The 13,350-nt window shown below is 46.8% G+C and overlaps 1 protein-coding gene across 4 annotated transcripts in view; it reads left to right on the top strand.

Annotated features, from left to right (window-relative positions):
* Positions 1-13,350, top strand: part of NPAS2 (neuronal PAS domain protein 2) — a 192,078-nt gene that overhangs the window by 149,299 nt on the left and 29,429 nt on the right. For all 4 annotated transcript variants that reach the window (XM_060117277.1, XM_060117278.1, XM_060117279.1 and 1 more), the window contains 3 exons: positions 8,944-9,062; positions 9,807-9,889; positions 10,652-10,758. In XM_060117277.1, the coding sequence (XP_059973260.1) occupies positions 8,944-9,062; positions 9,807-9,889; positions 10,652-10,758 (309 nt within the window). The remainder of the gene's footprint in view (positions 1-8,943; positions 9,063-9,806; positions 9,890-10,651; positions 10,759-13,350) is intronic.

Genomic DNA, 13,350 nt, shown 5'->3' with positions numbered 1-13,350 from the left:
GTCTTTGCAGAGCCTGCTAAACAAACCAAAGTTAGGGGAGCTTTCTTGAGACAAGAGTCTTCAAATGTAATTGTGGACAAACTGAAATATAATTCTCACTTGGGTTAAAACAGCAAAAAATGTCAGACAAATGAATTTCTAAGATGGAACCCTATGAAGTCACCAACATTCAACCATTTTTGGCCGCTAAAGTAAGGTTTAACATAAGAAATCATTCAGATTTGATTCTGTAGGTTTATTTCTCTATAAACGTGGAATGATAGGATCATAAAAATAGCTCACCTTAGGCATGTTTCCTCAGTACCAGGCCCTGGGCTCAGTCCTGACACTGGTCGTCTCATTGAATCCTGGCAGCAGTCTCATGAGATGGTCCTAATGTCATCATCCCATCTTTTTTTTTTTTTTCTTTAATTGAGGTATAGTTGATTTACAATGTGTGTTAGTTTCAGGTGTACAGCACAGTGATTCAATTATATATATATATATGTATATATACATATATATGTATGTATGTGTATATATATGAATATATATTTTTTTCAGATTCTTTTCTCTTATAGGTTATTACAAAATATTAAGTATAGTACTCTGTGCTGTACAGTAGGTCCTAGTTGGTTATCTATTTTACATACAGTAGTGTGTATCTATTAATCCCGATCTCCTAATTTATCCCTCCCCCACCCCCCTTTCTCCTTTGGTAACCATAAGTTTGTTTGCTATGTCTGTGAGTCTGTTTCTGTTCTGTAAATAAGTTCATTTGTATCTTTTTTTTTTTAGGTTCCACATATAAGTGGTATCATATGATATTTGTCTTTCTCTGTTTGACTTACTTCACTCAATATGAGAATCTCTAGGTCCATCCATGTTGCTGCAAATGGCATTATTTCATTCTTTTTTATGGCTGAGTAATATTCCATTGTGTAAATATAGCACATCTTTGTTACCTAGTCATCTGTCAATGGACATTTACGTTGCCTCCATGTCCTGGCTATTGTAAATAGTGCTGCAATGAACATTGGGGTGCATGTATCTTTTCAAATTATAGTTTTCTCCAGATATATGGCATCATTCCATTTTTTTTTTGAATTTTTGAATTTTATTTATTTTTTATACAGCAGGTTCTTATTAGTTATCCATTTTATACATATTAGTGTATACATGTCAATCCCAATCTCCCAGTTCATCCCACCGCCCCGCCAGCCCCTCCGCTTTCCTGACCTTGGTGTCCATACGTTTGTTCTCTATATCTGTATCTCCATTTCTGCCCTGCAAACCGGTTCATCTGTACCATTTTTCTAGGTTCCACATATAAGACCTCATTCCATCTTAACAGAGGAGGAAATTGATGCATAAAAGAGTTCGTTCTCTACATCTGCCTTGCAAATCAGTTTTATTTTCATAAAATACCTGCTCATACTTCAAAGAATTATGCAGAAAACCCTACTTTGGTCCATTACCATGAAAAGTCCTATCATTTCTGTAGGGCTGATGAGTTTGAGGAGTGTTGTCTGATGTCTTCTTGTTTGATGCCTGTCAAGAGGAAATAACGGATTGGAAAGGATGGGGAGCTTTACTCACCTGTGGATTCATTGCACCCCTTCCTGGGCCCACACGGTCTGTGCCTGGCATATAAATAAGTGCCCAGTGGAGTCAGGTTGACCTACACTGAGGCTCAGTCCTCAGCCCTGGATGCACAGATCCAGGGTTCAGGCCAAAGACTTCTGACTTGTGGGGAAATAACGCCCTTCCCTGGGAGCTGAGGATGGAGCCTGCCTTAGCTGAGCCCAGAGCACACACCAGGGAAGGAGCAGCAGCTTCCTGGAGGGCTCCCGCCACTTCTTTGTCCCTAAATCCAAAGCGAAGATGAAATCCACTTTCGTGAACACTGGGTAGACTGGAATGTGTTACTTTCTGCTGCCCTGTGAACTGTCTGCACTGACTGGCAGGCCTCTGGAGCAGTGCTGAGTGGTCAGAGAAGTTGACCCCTGGCCTCCATTCACTCCCCACTGACCCCCTCCCACCTGGGGTCTCGGGGTGCTGGGAGGCCAGTGGCCCCCTTCCTGATGTCTTTCCCAGGCCCCTCACTTGGGAGCCCCCCTAGAACTGTCCTTGACACCCTCTCCCAGCCTAGAGCTCATCTCAGCACCCCATCTGATAGATAGATGGAGTCCAGGCTGATAGGTGCTGGCTGCTACCCCAAACTTAGATCCACGGGAACCCTTGGGCCTTAAGCCGAAAGGCCCCAAGTGAAATGTGTAGGCTGCAGGGCAGGGAGGAGAGGGTGGGACGGAGCCAGAGAGGAGACGCTTACACCACGTAGATGAAGATGCCATCGGCTTCACCTGCTCGGATCCGTCTGGCCCTATGACCCTGGGAGGCCGGGGCAGGGAAGGACAAGGCACCTTTGCCCTTGTTGACTGGCTTAAACTCTCTAATTGGATGTTTCCAGATTCACCCATCAACTGTGCCACCTTACCTCCCCCCCCACCCCACTCCTGGGCACTGGGACAAACACACCAACCATTGCCTGAATACTTGAGCATAATGGAATTTCCCTACATCCGTATCCTCACGTCTTGGTCACTCCTTAGGACTCCATCATTTGCCACAGATGTTCTAGGAGACGGGAGGGCAGACGGGACTTCCCATCTTTAACCTAGATTTTTAATCAGTGTGAAGACGTATGTGTCAGGAAATGGGATGAGAAAATAGTTTTCTTCGAATTGTTTCACTTTGGGACAGTTTCTATCCTGCTCTGTGGGAAGCTTCCTGTAGGAATCTAAGCTGGGATGTAGAATCACATGTCTCATCCTGTCCCCATAAAAAGCCCACTCTGACCCCAGCCATGTGGCCTGGAGCCCCGGGGTGGACCACTGGTCAGAGCAGCCCCTAGGCCACCTCTGCTCTGCCCACTGTTTCCAGAATAGATTTGAAACAAAATTACTTTATTTGGGGCTATGTTTGTCCGCTAACAGATTTTTTTTTTAAGCTTTCAAATAAATACACCCCCAACCCAAGTCCGGTAGCCCCAGCCCTACAGTCTGATTGGGAAGGAACCGTCCAGATAATATTCAAAGGCGTAATGAACAGTCCTAAGAAGGGGCAGCTTGAAGGGGTCCTAAGAAGCAGGTCCCCGTTCCTCAAAGAACTTGGTGTCCGGAAGCAGGCTGTCCTCTCTGTGAGCCGACCTCCGCCCCTAGATTTGGATTTAAGTGCGCATCTGACTGAAATCCAGAAAGCAGTATTTCAAAAGTAGCTGGTGTGGTTCCAAATAGGTCACCCTCAGCAAACATTCCGCTCTGGGCTTTCCAGAAACCACACACCGGAGGATAAAAGTTTCCCTGCCCTCATTTTACCTACTCACCTCTAACCACGCAGCCAGATTGGAAATGCTGGCAGAAGCGGACGCTTTCCAGCTTTCAACACTTGATGCCGTATGTTCTGTGGGATTTCTGTAGGTTGCCTCACTTTACGGCTTTGGCGGTTTGGGTTTTTTTTTCCTGAGCTGAACTAATTGAGACGTCTCAGTGAAGGGAACCGACCGCACGCCCACCAGACCTCCCCGGGAGTGGGGACGTGAGTTTTGCACAGAAGGACAGCTTCATGGAGGGAAGTCTGATCTGTCTGTCCCAGGCCCCCAAGAGTAAGAAGCAGAGTGTCCCTGCCACCCAGACGGGGATGCACAGCGTCCTTCTCCAGCAGCGGTCATTGCTGCCAGATTAGATTGCAAAGGAATCGGGATCACAATCCAGAACAAATTGTTAGCCAAGGGCATCATCCCACATGAGCATCTATTAAAATGGAGTGGTGAGGAACGGTCAGGCCTTTACCAGCCCCATCTTTCTGCTTGTTTCAGCCTGGGAGCAGGGAACTTTTGTCCGGGTTGTCTGATAATTGTGATAAAAATGTGCACACGATATCCACTTGGAGGAGGGGATGAGGGCCTGCAGGAAGTTCAGTCTCCTGAGCATCCAGTAGTCAGGCCCTGTGGACACCAACCATCTGGGGGAGATCTTATCTGTGCCCTCACAAGCTTCTGGCCCTGACACATACTCATTTTAATGGATGAATGCCAGGGGAAAGAAGAAATTCAAGTAAGACATGTATTTTCCCATTAGGGTGATTTTTTTTTTCAACCTAGCACATTGCAAACCCCCAGCTCCCTCGTGTGGCTCTCAGCCTTTCTCCGACATTGTTTTTTTCCAAAGGCCAAACAGAACTGGCAGAAAGAAAAGAAGAACCGCGTATTACCCCGGCAAGACGGGTGGTGGCCCAGGCTAAAAACTGCACGGGATTATTTTGCTGCCACTCTCCTAAGAGCCCAGTCACCTGGCTGGCTTTTCACAACACACTGGGGGAAGGATACTGTGAAGAGAGAGAGAGAGAGTCTGGAAAGAGTGTGTAATTAGTGAGAGATGATTTCTCATGAAGGTACAGAAAATTACTTTTCCCTCCACATTCGAACACTCCATCCCAAACATACTGGACATTTATCACAAATGAAATTCAGGGACTTTATTCTTCCTTTAACAAACCTCCTCATCGACTGTTTCACGTCTTCCCAGACACCTACCAGATTTGTTTTTCGTTTGTTCCAAGAAGTGCAGAGAAAGCTATTTGTCACTCTCCTTGTGGACTGTTAGTGTGTTTTCCTACAGCTGTTGCGACTAATTTATCAGCAGCCATCTCTGATCAGAATACTCCACTGTGTGGGCCCGGTGGCTGAACCGATGCTGAGGAGAAAAAGTTACCTCTTCCTCCATTTATTTCCAGTTTGTGCTGTTGGCTGACCTTCCCTGTCACCATCCCTGCCTCTCCCTCCATCTTTCCTATCCCTTTGGAAGCACGTTCTCATACCCCCTGGGGTCTCCCTGCCCCCATGGTATCCTTACCTCCTCGTCATGACTGATTTGGGAGCTCACCTCTGTCATCAGGCAGACTTGGAAGCCAGCCCCGGATGCCAAGTGAGACAGACCTCATCATTCTTATCCTCCAGAGAACCTTTGGGATCTCTTGGTTTTGGAATCCTAAGAATGCCAGCAAAGTTCTTTCGGGATCTCTGAAATCAGAGGCTTCAGTGATGAATGATCTGGGAGTAAAGAAGGGAATCCATAACCCCGTAGACCCTTTTAACAGCCTTCATCTCTCCAAGCACGAGGCCCACGACGGGCGCTTGACTGTTTTCCATGGAGCAGTGATGGCTGCATGCTGGTTTGCAGCTGGTTCACAGCTCATCTCGCCCAGGCATCCTTCTGACCGGTGTTAATGCATCAGAGGGCAGTGAGTCAGCCTGAGCCTCAGTGGAACCAGAACCGTGTCCTTGGGCCACCCTCCCACTGCGCGCCAGCCACCGGCAGTACCAGGCTGGGCTGTGGAAGGGAAGCCACCTTGGGGTCTTGAGGTCTGCGTGTTGGCTGCTGGCGAGGATCAGAAGGTCTCTTCCCGATGTGGGCTTTAAGCTGTTAGATGGAAGGTCATCTCGTGAGGCATCATTCAATAAACACATGTTGGACGCCTGCTGTGGGTAAGACGCCCACTCAGAGCTGGAGACAGAAGCCTCGCCCCTGTTCCCGCGTGGGGAAGGCTAGCTCTTTAGCTTTGGGCAAGACAAGGTCACTTCTTCTTTTGGATACTATAAAAGCTATTTATTCACTATACACAGAACATGTCCCCTGTAAAATGTACATGTAAATCACTAAAAAGTATAGTTCGGTGAACGTTTTCTCCATTCCAGAACATACGAAATCAGTTGGGAATAACGGCTCTCTGTCTGCTTCAAAATAATCTAGTTATGGCACCCAGAGTCTCCTTTACATCTGATGCAAAGTTAGATACTTATTCTGGGGATTGTGTCCTCTTATGTGTTTGAGGAGGGCAGAGGTAACAATTAAATATATCTCTCGTGTATTGCAGTCCCTGCACGATAAATCAGTTTATTACAGATTAAAACAGATTGTTTTTCATTATTTGTGTTAATGGGATGCAAACACATACTGGATCCTTTTACATGGCAAATAACCACAAAATTACTTATCTTTGATAGTATATTGCGTTCTATAATTACACAAGATATAAATGTTGTAAAATATTGTTATGCATAATACACCTCAAACAAAACAGTGAGGCCGCACTGTAGTGATTCACTAGATTGTGCTCAGATCACTTTTGAGTCACTCTGGGGGGCAGGGGTGGGGAGCGTATCAGGAGCAAGCATTCATCACTTTTGTTGGTTGTGAGTGCGGTGTATGTGTGTGTGTGTGTGTGTGTGTGCATGCGTGTGCACGCGTGCACACGCATGCCTGTTGGGTGGCGGGGAAAGGAAAAGTCTGGAAGCAGTCAGATCTGATAAGATGGGGCTCTGCTGCAATGAGTGGTTAATCCTTCTGAGAGGCTAGGGAGGCCAGTGGTAATTAGATCTATTTTTTTCTATGACTTAAATGGAAATAATTAATTAAATCCTTAATTAATGTTTTTAAACCACCTCGGGATAAGAAGTGCCAGAGAAGTTACTCTAAGTATTCCCTATTACCAGGAGGTCCCAGGGCACAGGCTGCTCGTGTCGACTCTAGAATTTGTGAGAAGGCTGCTGCTGGGAGTACAAATCATTTCAGACTCAACTGGCCAAAGGCTGAAAGTGTCCTCTTCCCCCTGGTTTTCCCCCCAGGTTTTCCCCTTGCCCTCTGTTCCAACTTTCAGCTTTGATTCATATTCGCCTTTGATCAGGCCTTCATCTGCTTCAGGTTTTGTGGAGGGAGAAGCTTGTTGAGAAGGAATTTGCTCAGTTCCAGGCCCCTCTGTAAAATATCTGGCTTATCAAGTGCAGACTATAAGCAATCATGAACTTTCCCTCCTGGGTGCATTTCCATCTTTAAAGCCTTCGAAGTTATAAAAGGACTGGTAAAACCACCTTGGGAGACGCCCAGGCCAATGGCAAGGTCTGCAGAACATCCACTTAATTTCCATGATCTGAGGCTCCGCCCCTTGAAGAAGCGCGGTAGGTAGGCGGCTGGTGTTGCCAGCCTTGCCCTCCTCACTGTAAATCACTGAGGAGGGCGCTTCCTGACAGCACGTGAATCTAGCAGCCGAAAGGATCAAACCAGCTCATGGTTTAGAGACAGATTAAAGAGACTTTCTCTTAAATTCCTGGGAAGTCCTCAGATGTTCCCTTGGAAGGCCTTGCTATCCTGAAAGAATTTTATTAGGTGGTTTTCTGGCGGGAGATTTCTGTTAGATTCAAGCAGAGAGGATATTTCACATCTGGGGAATTTTAAATGTCTTTTTATTATGCAGATGTTCACATCTGCAGGCCCTTCCCTTATGTGGACTTATTTTCCCTTCCCTTGATGACTTCCTTGGCTCACCCTACAAATTAATCTGTTGAAGCCAACAACGGACAGATGGAAACTCTCTTGGGCCCACGATTTTTTATTTTACCCACTTTATATTCACGTTTGGAAACCTTTATTAGTATTTATGTGAATGCATTCAGACTATGTTTGGTAAAAAGAATTTATTCATGTGAGTGGGTAGGAGACCACTATAGATAGAAGACCCATTATAGATAGAATCACTTAGAAACCTGTAAAGAGAAAACAAAAGATTACCGGGAAGCCAAAATCCAAAGAGTCGCGCAGATTTCATTTTAGAACGCAGTTAGTTTTCTGACACTTTATATGTTCTCAGATTGGAAAACCTAACTCTGTCTTAATCTACAAGTTCAGAAATGTACAGGATATAATCAAATATATTTTAAAAAGAAAGAGGTGGTATAGTTTATCTCGAATAATAATCCTCAACCCTGGCTGCATGTTAGTAAATCTGGGGGGCTTTTAAAAGTGCCGATACCTGGGCTTCACCCCGAGTTTCTGAATTAGCTGACCTGGCATGGGGGCAATCATGTAGAAGGTTCTGGGGAATCTGGAGAGAATTCAGTGAGTTTTCTCATATTGAACAGGGCTCTTTTTCCCACCTAGCAAACTCCACCTAAAATAGCAGAATTCTTCTCTGGCCTGGAAGGTAAAGCAGTTTTTCACAGGCGCCATGAAGACAGGTATTCAGTTCCCAGGGAGACGGCTGCTAATGCCAAGTGGTACTTCCCCCAGGTCTCTGGGGGCCTGGTCTCAGCATCATGGTAGGGCAGGAGCCCAGAACAGCCCCCTCTTGGGAGTCCCGAGACCTGGGTGGAGGCCCGGCTGCATCATTTCCTCTCTGAGTCACCTCAGTTAATATACACAAGCTTCCTGGACCTCAGTATCCTCATCTGTAGAGTAAGGGAAGTCACACCTTCCCGGACTTGTAAGAATACATGAGACACAGTGAGCTGGTTTTGTCACGTGTGCAGTGCGTTTTGTTGTGGACACTGCATACCTGTTGGGGCCACCCTGAATCCTGAGTCCATCTCCTCAGTCAAGCCCCTGTGTCAGCATGGGCTCCCGGGGGTGGGTAGATGGGGGTGTTCAGGACAGAAGCCCTTGAATCCCAAGTGGGCCGCTCCAGGGCCAGGGGCAGAGGTGGGGTCTCCGTGTGTCAAGACCCGCTACCTCCCCTGAGCCCATCGGTATCAGAAACACCGCCTGACGCTGCAGTTCATCCTTTAGGACGCTGGCTGATGTGCGCATCCAGGCCCTGCTGCAGCATGGGGCCGGCTGCTCAGCTGGCAGAGAATTTTTCCCGGCACAGTAACCGCCGTGGCTTCAGGACTGTGGCAGTGGAGGGCGGAGCACTGTGTTGCTCACTCCAATTCCAGCTCTGTTTGGCCTTGTGCGAGCTGCTTCCCGGTCTGAGCCTCGGTTTCCTGTGCAGTGGGGATGAGAGTAGCACCTAGGTCCCCGAGTCACCGTGAAAATGGGGTAGTTGATGGACCTGAGGCGTCTCAGTTGGTGCCCAGTGGGACTTGACTCTACGCCAGCCGGGGCTGACCTGTGTCTCTTCCCCTCTGCCCAGCGCCCAGCCCCTCCTGTAACGGCTTTGACAGCACCCTTTCGAGGCCCTGCCGAATGCCCCTGGGAAAGGAGGTCTGCTTCATTGCCACCGTTCGCCTGGCAACACCACAGTTCTTAAAGGCAAGTACCCGGAGAGAATTTATCATGCGGAGCGAGTACCACTGAGTCACACTGGGTGGTGGGTAATTCATTGTCTTTCTGGGAAAGAATAAGATTTCAATGAGCTTGTCACCGACTTAGAGAATGTTAAATGTCTGATTTCTGTACGGTGACAGCCCCGCAAGCTCTTTCCCTGAACTTTGGTTGCCTGCGAGCCATTTTTTTTTGAAGGCAGCCTGAATTGCCGGTCAGCCTGCAGAGATGACCTTCTAGAACTCTGTAAACCTCCCTACCCTTCACGTCCATGTTGACACCACTCAGGGCAGGCAGAGATAAAAACTGAGTCAAATTGAGGGCTGGCCTGTGGCCTCTTATCTGTGATTGCTTTCACGTCAGAATTTAACATCATGAATTCAACACGACTTGCATGAATTCAGCATTGCAAATTCAACATTGCATGAATGTTGAGTTAAATTCGTAATTCAGATTCAGATGAAAAGCCATTTTCCACATGTTTACCACACGTCTAGATAATAGGAAGGGAGTGGTGTGACATTTTGGCTCTTAGGTATTTTTCCCCAGCTTGTGAAATAAATTTAGCATCATCTAACACCAAAATTAGCTACAGATGCCGAGTTGCAGTCCAAGACAACTTGGAGACTTGCTCTAAACAATTTTAACTCCTGTGGCCGACCGTGCATTCTTGAACAAACTGGGGGTGAGCATCTGGCACCCCGAGTAATATTTTTCTCCCTCTTAATACAGGAAATGTGCATCGTTGACAAACCTTTAGAGGAATTCACTTCAAGACATAGCTTGGAATGGAAATTTTTATTTCTGGATCACAGGTTTGTGAAAAGAAAAACATATTTGGGCTGGGTGCTTTTCAAGTGCTTGTTTCCATGAGCCAGGCTCTCCTTGGGGGAGAAAAGTCAGGCCTGGTCTCTCAGAGAGCAAGAAGGGCTCTCTGGCAGTGGGGAAAGTGCTTCCCAGCTGGGGGCAAGAGGTTTCCCTCCACTGCATTTGCCCCCTCTGAGGATATGTCCTGGGTTTGGGTCAGAGCATCTCAGGAGAGCCAGGCATCACAGCCCGGGACATCTTCGGGATACCCTCACCTGCCAGCCGACTTGGGACCCTCTCGAGCGCCCATCAGGCAGGACCAGATGTGAGGGAAACTCTCATCTGATTTCTGTCACCACCTTCCTTTCCCTTTAACCCAATCTTCTTACTTTCTTTCGTGACATTTTTCACAGTTTAAGAACAAGAAATCTCCCCTTCCCACCCTTTGACTTTTTTATTACACTTTGGGGTTGGGCTGACCCAATCTATAGCTGTTTTTAATTAGTCAGTAGTGACAACATTTATGATGATCAGGGCCAGGTCAGGCCAAGGGAACTGAGTATCTAAATGCCAAAAAAAAAAAATGTGAGCACTTTGGAAAACACAGCCTCTCCGGTTTGGCCCATTGCAAAATTATTTTCCTGCTCTTATTCTCGAGAAATGAGGCCCCCAGGTTGATCATTACACATGCAAACTGCCCCCTCGTCGGCCACCACGGCAAGCCCTGTGGTACCTCCTCTCTGATGAATGACCCCCACTGTGCCCGGCAGAGCTCCTCCCATCATAGGATACCTGCCTTTTGAAGTTCTGGGGACCTCGGGCTATGACTACTACCACGTGGACGATCTGGAGCTCCTGGCCAGATGCCATCAGCACCGTGAGTACCTCATACCAGCCCCGGCCAAAGGGCCCCCCGCTCCCTCCCCGGAGCCCTGACAGCAGGACTCTTAGACTTTGGAAGTCAACTTAGTACTTGGTTTCTTCTGAGGTGGAGGACTTTGTCTTCTCTGAGATGATCTGGGAGTAGGTGGAGGTCCCTATCTGGATTCCCCCATGTTTTGCTTTCACCCGGAGTTGACTTTGGTCTGTCTGCTTCCACCTCCAGCCCCTTCCCAGCACCCCTGAGATATGCAAGCTATTTGATCTTAAGAAACTAAGGTGATGCTGCTCCGTGTTTTTTTTTCTAAGTTATGCAATAACGTCTCAAAGACAAAATACAGAATTCACTTAACTCTTCTTTAGTCAGTGGACATGTGTGGGTCACAAGCAACAGGTCAGATACTAAGCGAGGCCCACAACAGAAAGATGACCAGAGTCTCCTTGCTGCCCTGCAGGAGCAAGGTTTGATGGAAAAGCACAGTGACTTGATGGGATGTTGGTGTCTGGAAGGGGCCGTGCACAGGGTATCGAGGGGCTCAGAGGAGAGGGTCCCTCACCCCGCTGGGGGACGGGGTCAGGGAAGGCGTTCTGCCACAGACCAGAGGAACACACTGGTGAAGGGATGGGGGGCGAGGCTCATGGTGTGACGGAGGGGAAACCACAAGCACATCTGGGTTCTCACTTAGCAAGAGGGCTCAAGGATTCACCATTTAAAGCCATATTTTTGGTGCCAAGTTCTACCTTTGAGTAGGAACGTTTGTAGTAATACTGACCTACGGCTCCTGCTACACGGCTTGACCACCAACACTGCATTTCGCCAGATGCCCGTCTGTCGGACCCATTGTAATCTCGTTGACACGAGAACAGGCGTGAGTTCCATGAGGAGCCCTCTTAGGTGTTAAGCTTCACCTTTATTTTTATTTTTTTATATATATATATTTTTTATTAGTTTCTGCTTTATAACAAAGTGAGTCAGTTATACATATACATCTGTTCCCATATCCCTTCCTTCTTGCGTCTCCCTCCCTCCCACCCTCCCTATCCCACCCCTCCAGGCGGTCACAAAGCACCGAGCTGATCTCCCTGTGCTATGCGGCTGCTTCCCACTAGCTAGCTACCTTACGTTTGGTAGTGTATATATGTCCATGCCTCTCTCTCACTTTGTCACAGCTTACCGTTCCCCCTCCCCATATCCTCAAGTCTATTCTCAAGTAGGTCTGTGTCTTTATTCCTGTTTTACCCCTAGGTTCTTCATGACATTTTTTTTCTTAAATTCCATATATATGTGTTAGCATACGGTATTTGTCTTTCTCTTTCTGACTTACTTCATTCTGTATGACAGACTCTAGGTCTATCCACCTCATTACAAATAGCTCAATTTCGTTTCTTTTTATGGCTGAGTAATATTCCATTGTATATATGTGCCACATCTTCTTTATCCATTCATCCGATGATGGACCCTTAGGTTGTTTCCATCTCCGGGCTATTGTGAATAGAGCTGCAATGAACTTTTTGGTACATGTCTCTTTTTGAATTATGGTTTTCTCAGGGTATATGCCTAGTAGTGGGATTGCTGGGTCATATGGTAGTTCTATTTGTAGTTTTTTAAGGAACCTCCATACTGTTCTCCATAGTGGCTGTACCAATTCACATTCCCACCAGCTGTGCAAGAGGGTTCCCTTTTCTCTAAGCTTCACCTTTAAAACGTTAACCCCTTGCTTCTCAAAGGTGGTCCTCGAGCAGAGCGTGGGTGTCAAAAGGAGTTGGTTAGATGTATAGATCCTCAGGTTCCCCGCCGCCAGGCCTATGGAATCAGAGCATCCATTTTAACAGGATCCCCTAGCGCTCCGGGGGCCCGTGAAATGTGAGAAGCACAGCTCCTTCAAGCCGTTGGCCGCTTCTGACTCTTCCAAGGGAGAAAGGCCACCCTGGGTGTAGAACTACCTTCAACGTCTGAAGGACTGGGCAAGACACTCTCAGTTTGTTGGGCCCCTACCCTTACCCGCCCCGCCTTTTGAAGTTCCCTCCTTTTTTTTTTTTTTTTTTAAAGCTTTAGAACATTTGATGAACAATTATGATGATCAGGCCTTTTCAAATGACCTCAAGATATTAGTCTCCTAGGGAAACAGAACAAAGGTTTTTAACAAGGACAAACTATCCATTGAAGAGGTTTTTCTAGGCACCCTGGAAGACAGTAAACAGTATGATGCCTGTAAAATATGAGGAAAATGTTTTCTGAGCACTCTGGGATATATTTTAGGTAGTTGAAAATGTCCCTCTTCCTTCTGTGTTGAGGAGAGACTGAAGGCCTCTTGAGTTTGATAATCCAGTTGGATCTTCCTGTGAGTAGCTTAGTCGTCTACCTGAGTCTCCAACTGTCCCCTTAGCAATGTGTTGGTACAATCTTCATTTAATCATGTCTCAGGCTCAAAGAATTTATTACAAATATTATTTTATTGGTAGATTCAGTGCCTCCTTTTGTCACTTGAGTCTCCTAGTTAGGCTTTCTCTTGACCGTTTGCATAAATAGGAGCTCAATTCCAGGCACTGAGGCAATAAAACCCATCGGCTCTGCATAGCACGGGGAGAT

This window comes from Mesoplodon densirostris, chromosome 14, assembly GCF_025265405.1.
Source record: "Mesoplodon densirostris isolate mMesDen1 chromosome 14, mMesDen1 primary haplotype, whole genome shotgun sequence".
In the NCBI taxonomy this organism is placed as follows: Eukaryota; Metazoa; Chordata; class Mammalia; order Artiodactyla; family Ziphiidae; genus Mesoplodon; species Mesoplodon densirostris.
The sequence above is the reverse complement of the archived record's forward strand: the minus strand, read 5'-3'. Positions and strand labels throughout refer to the sequence as shown.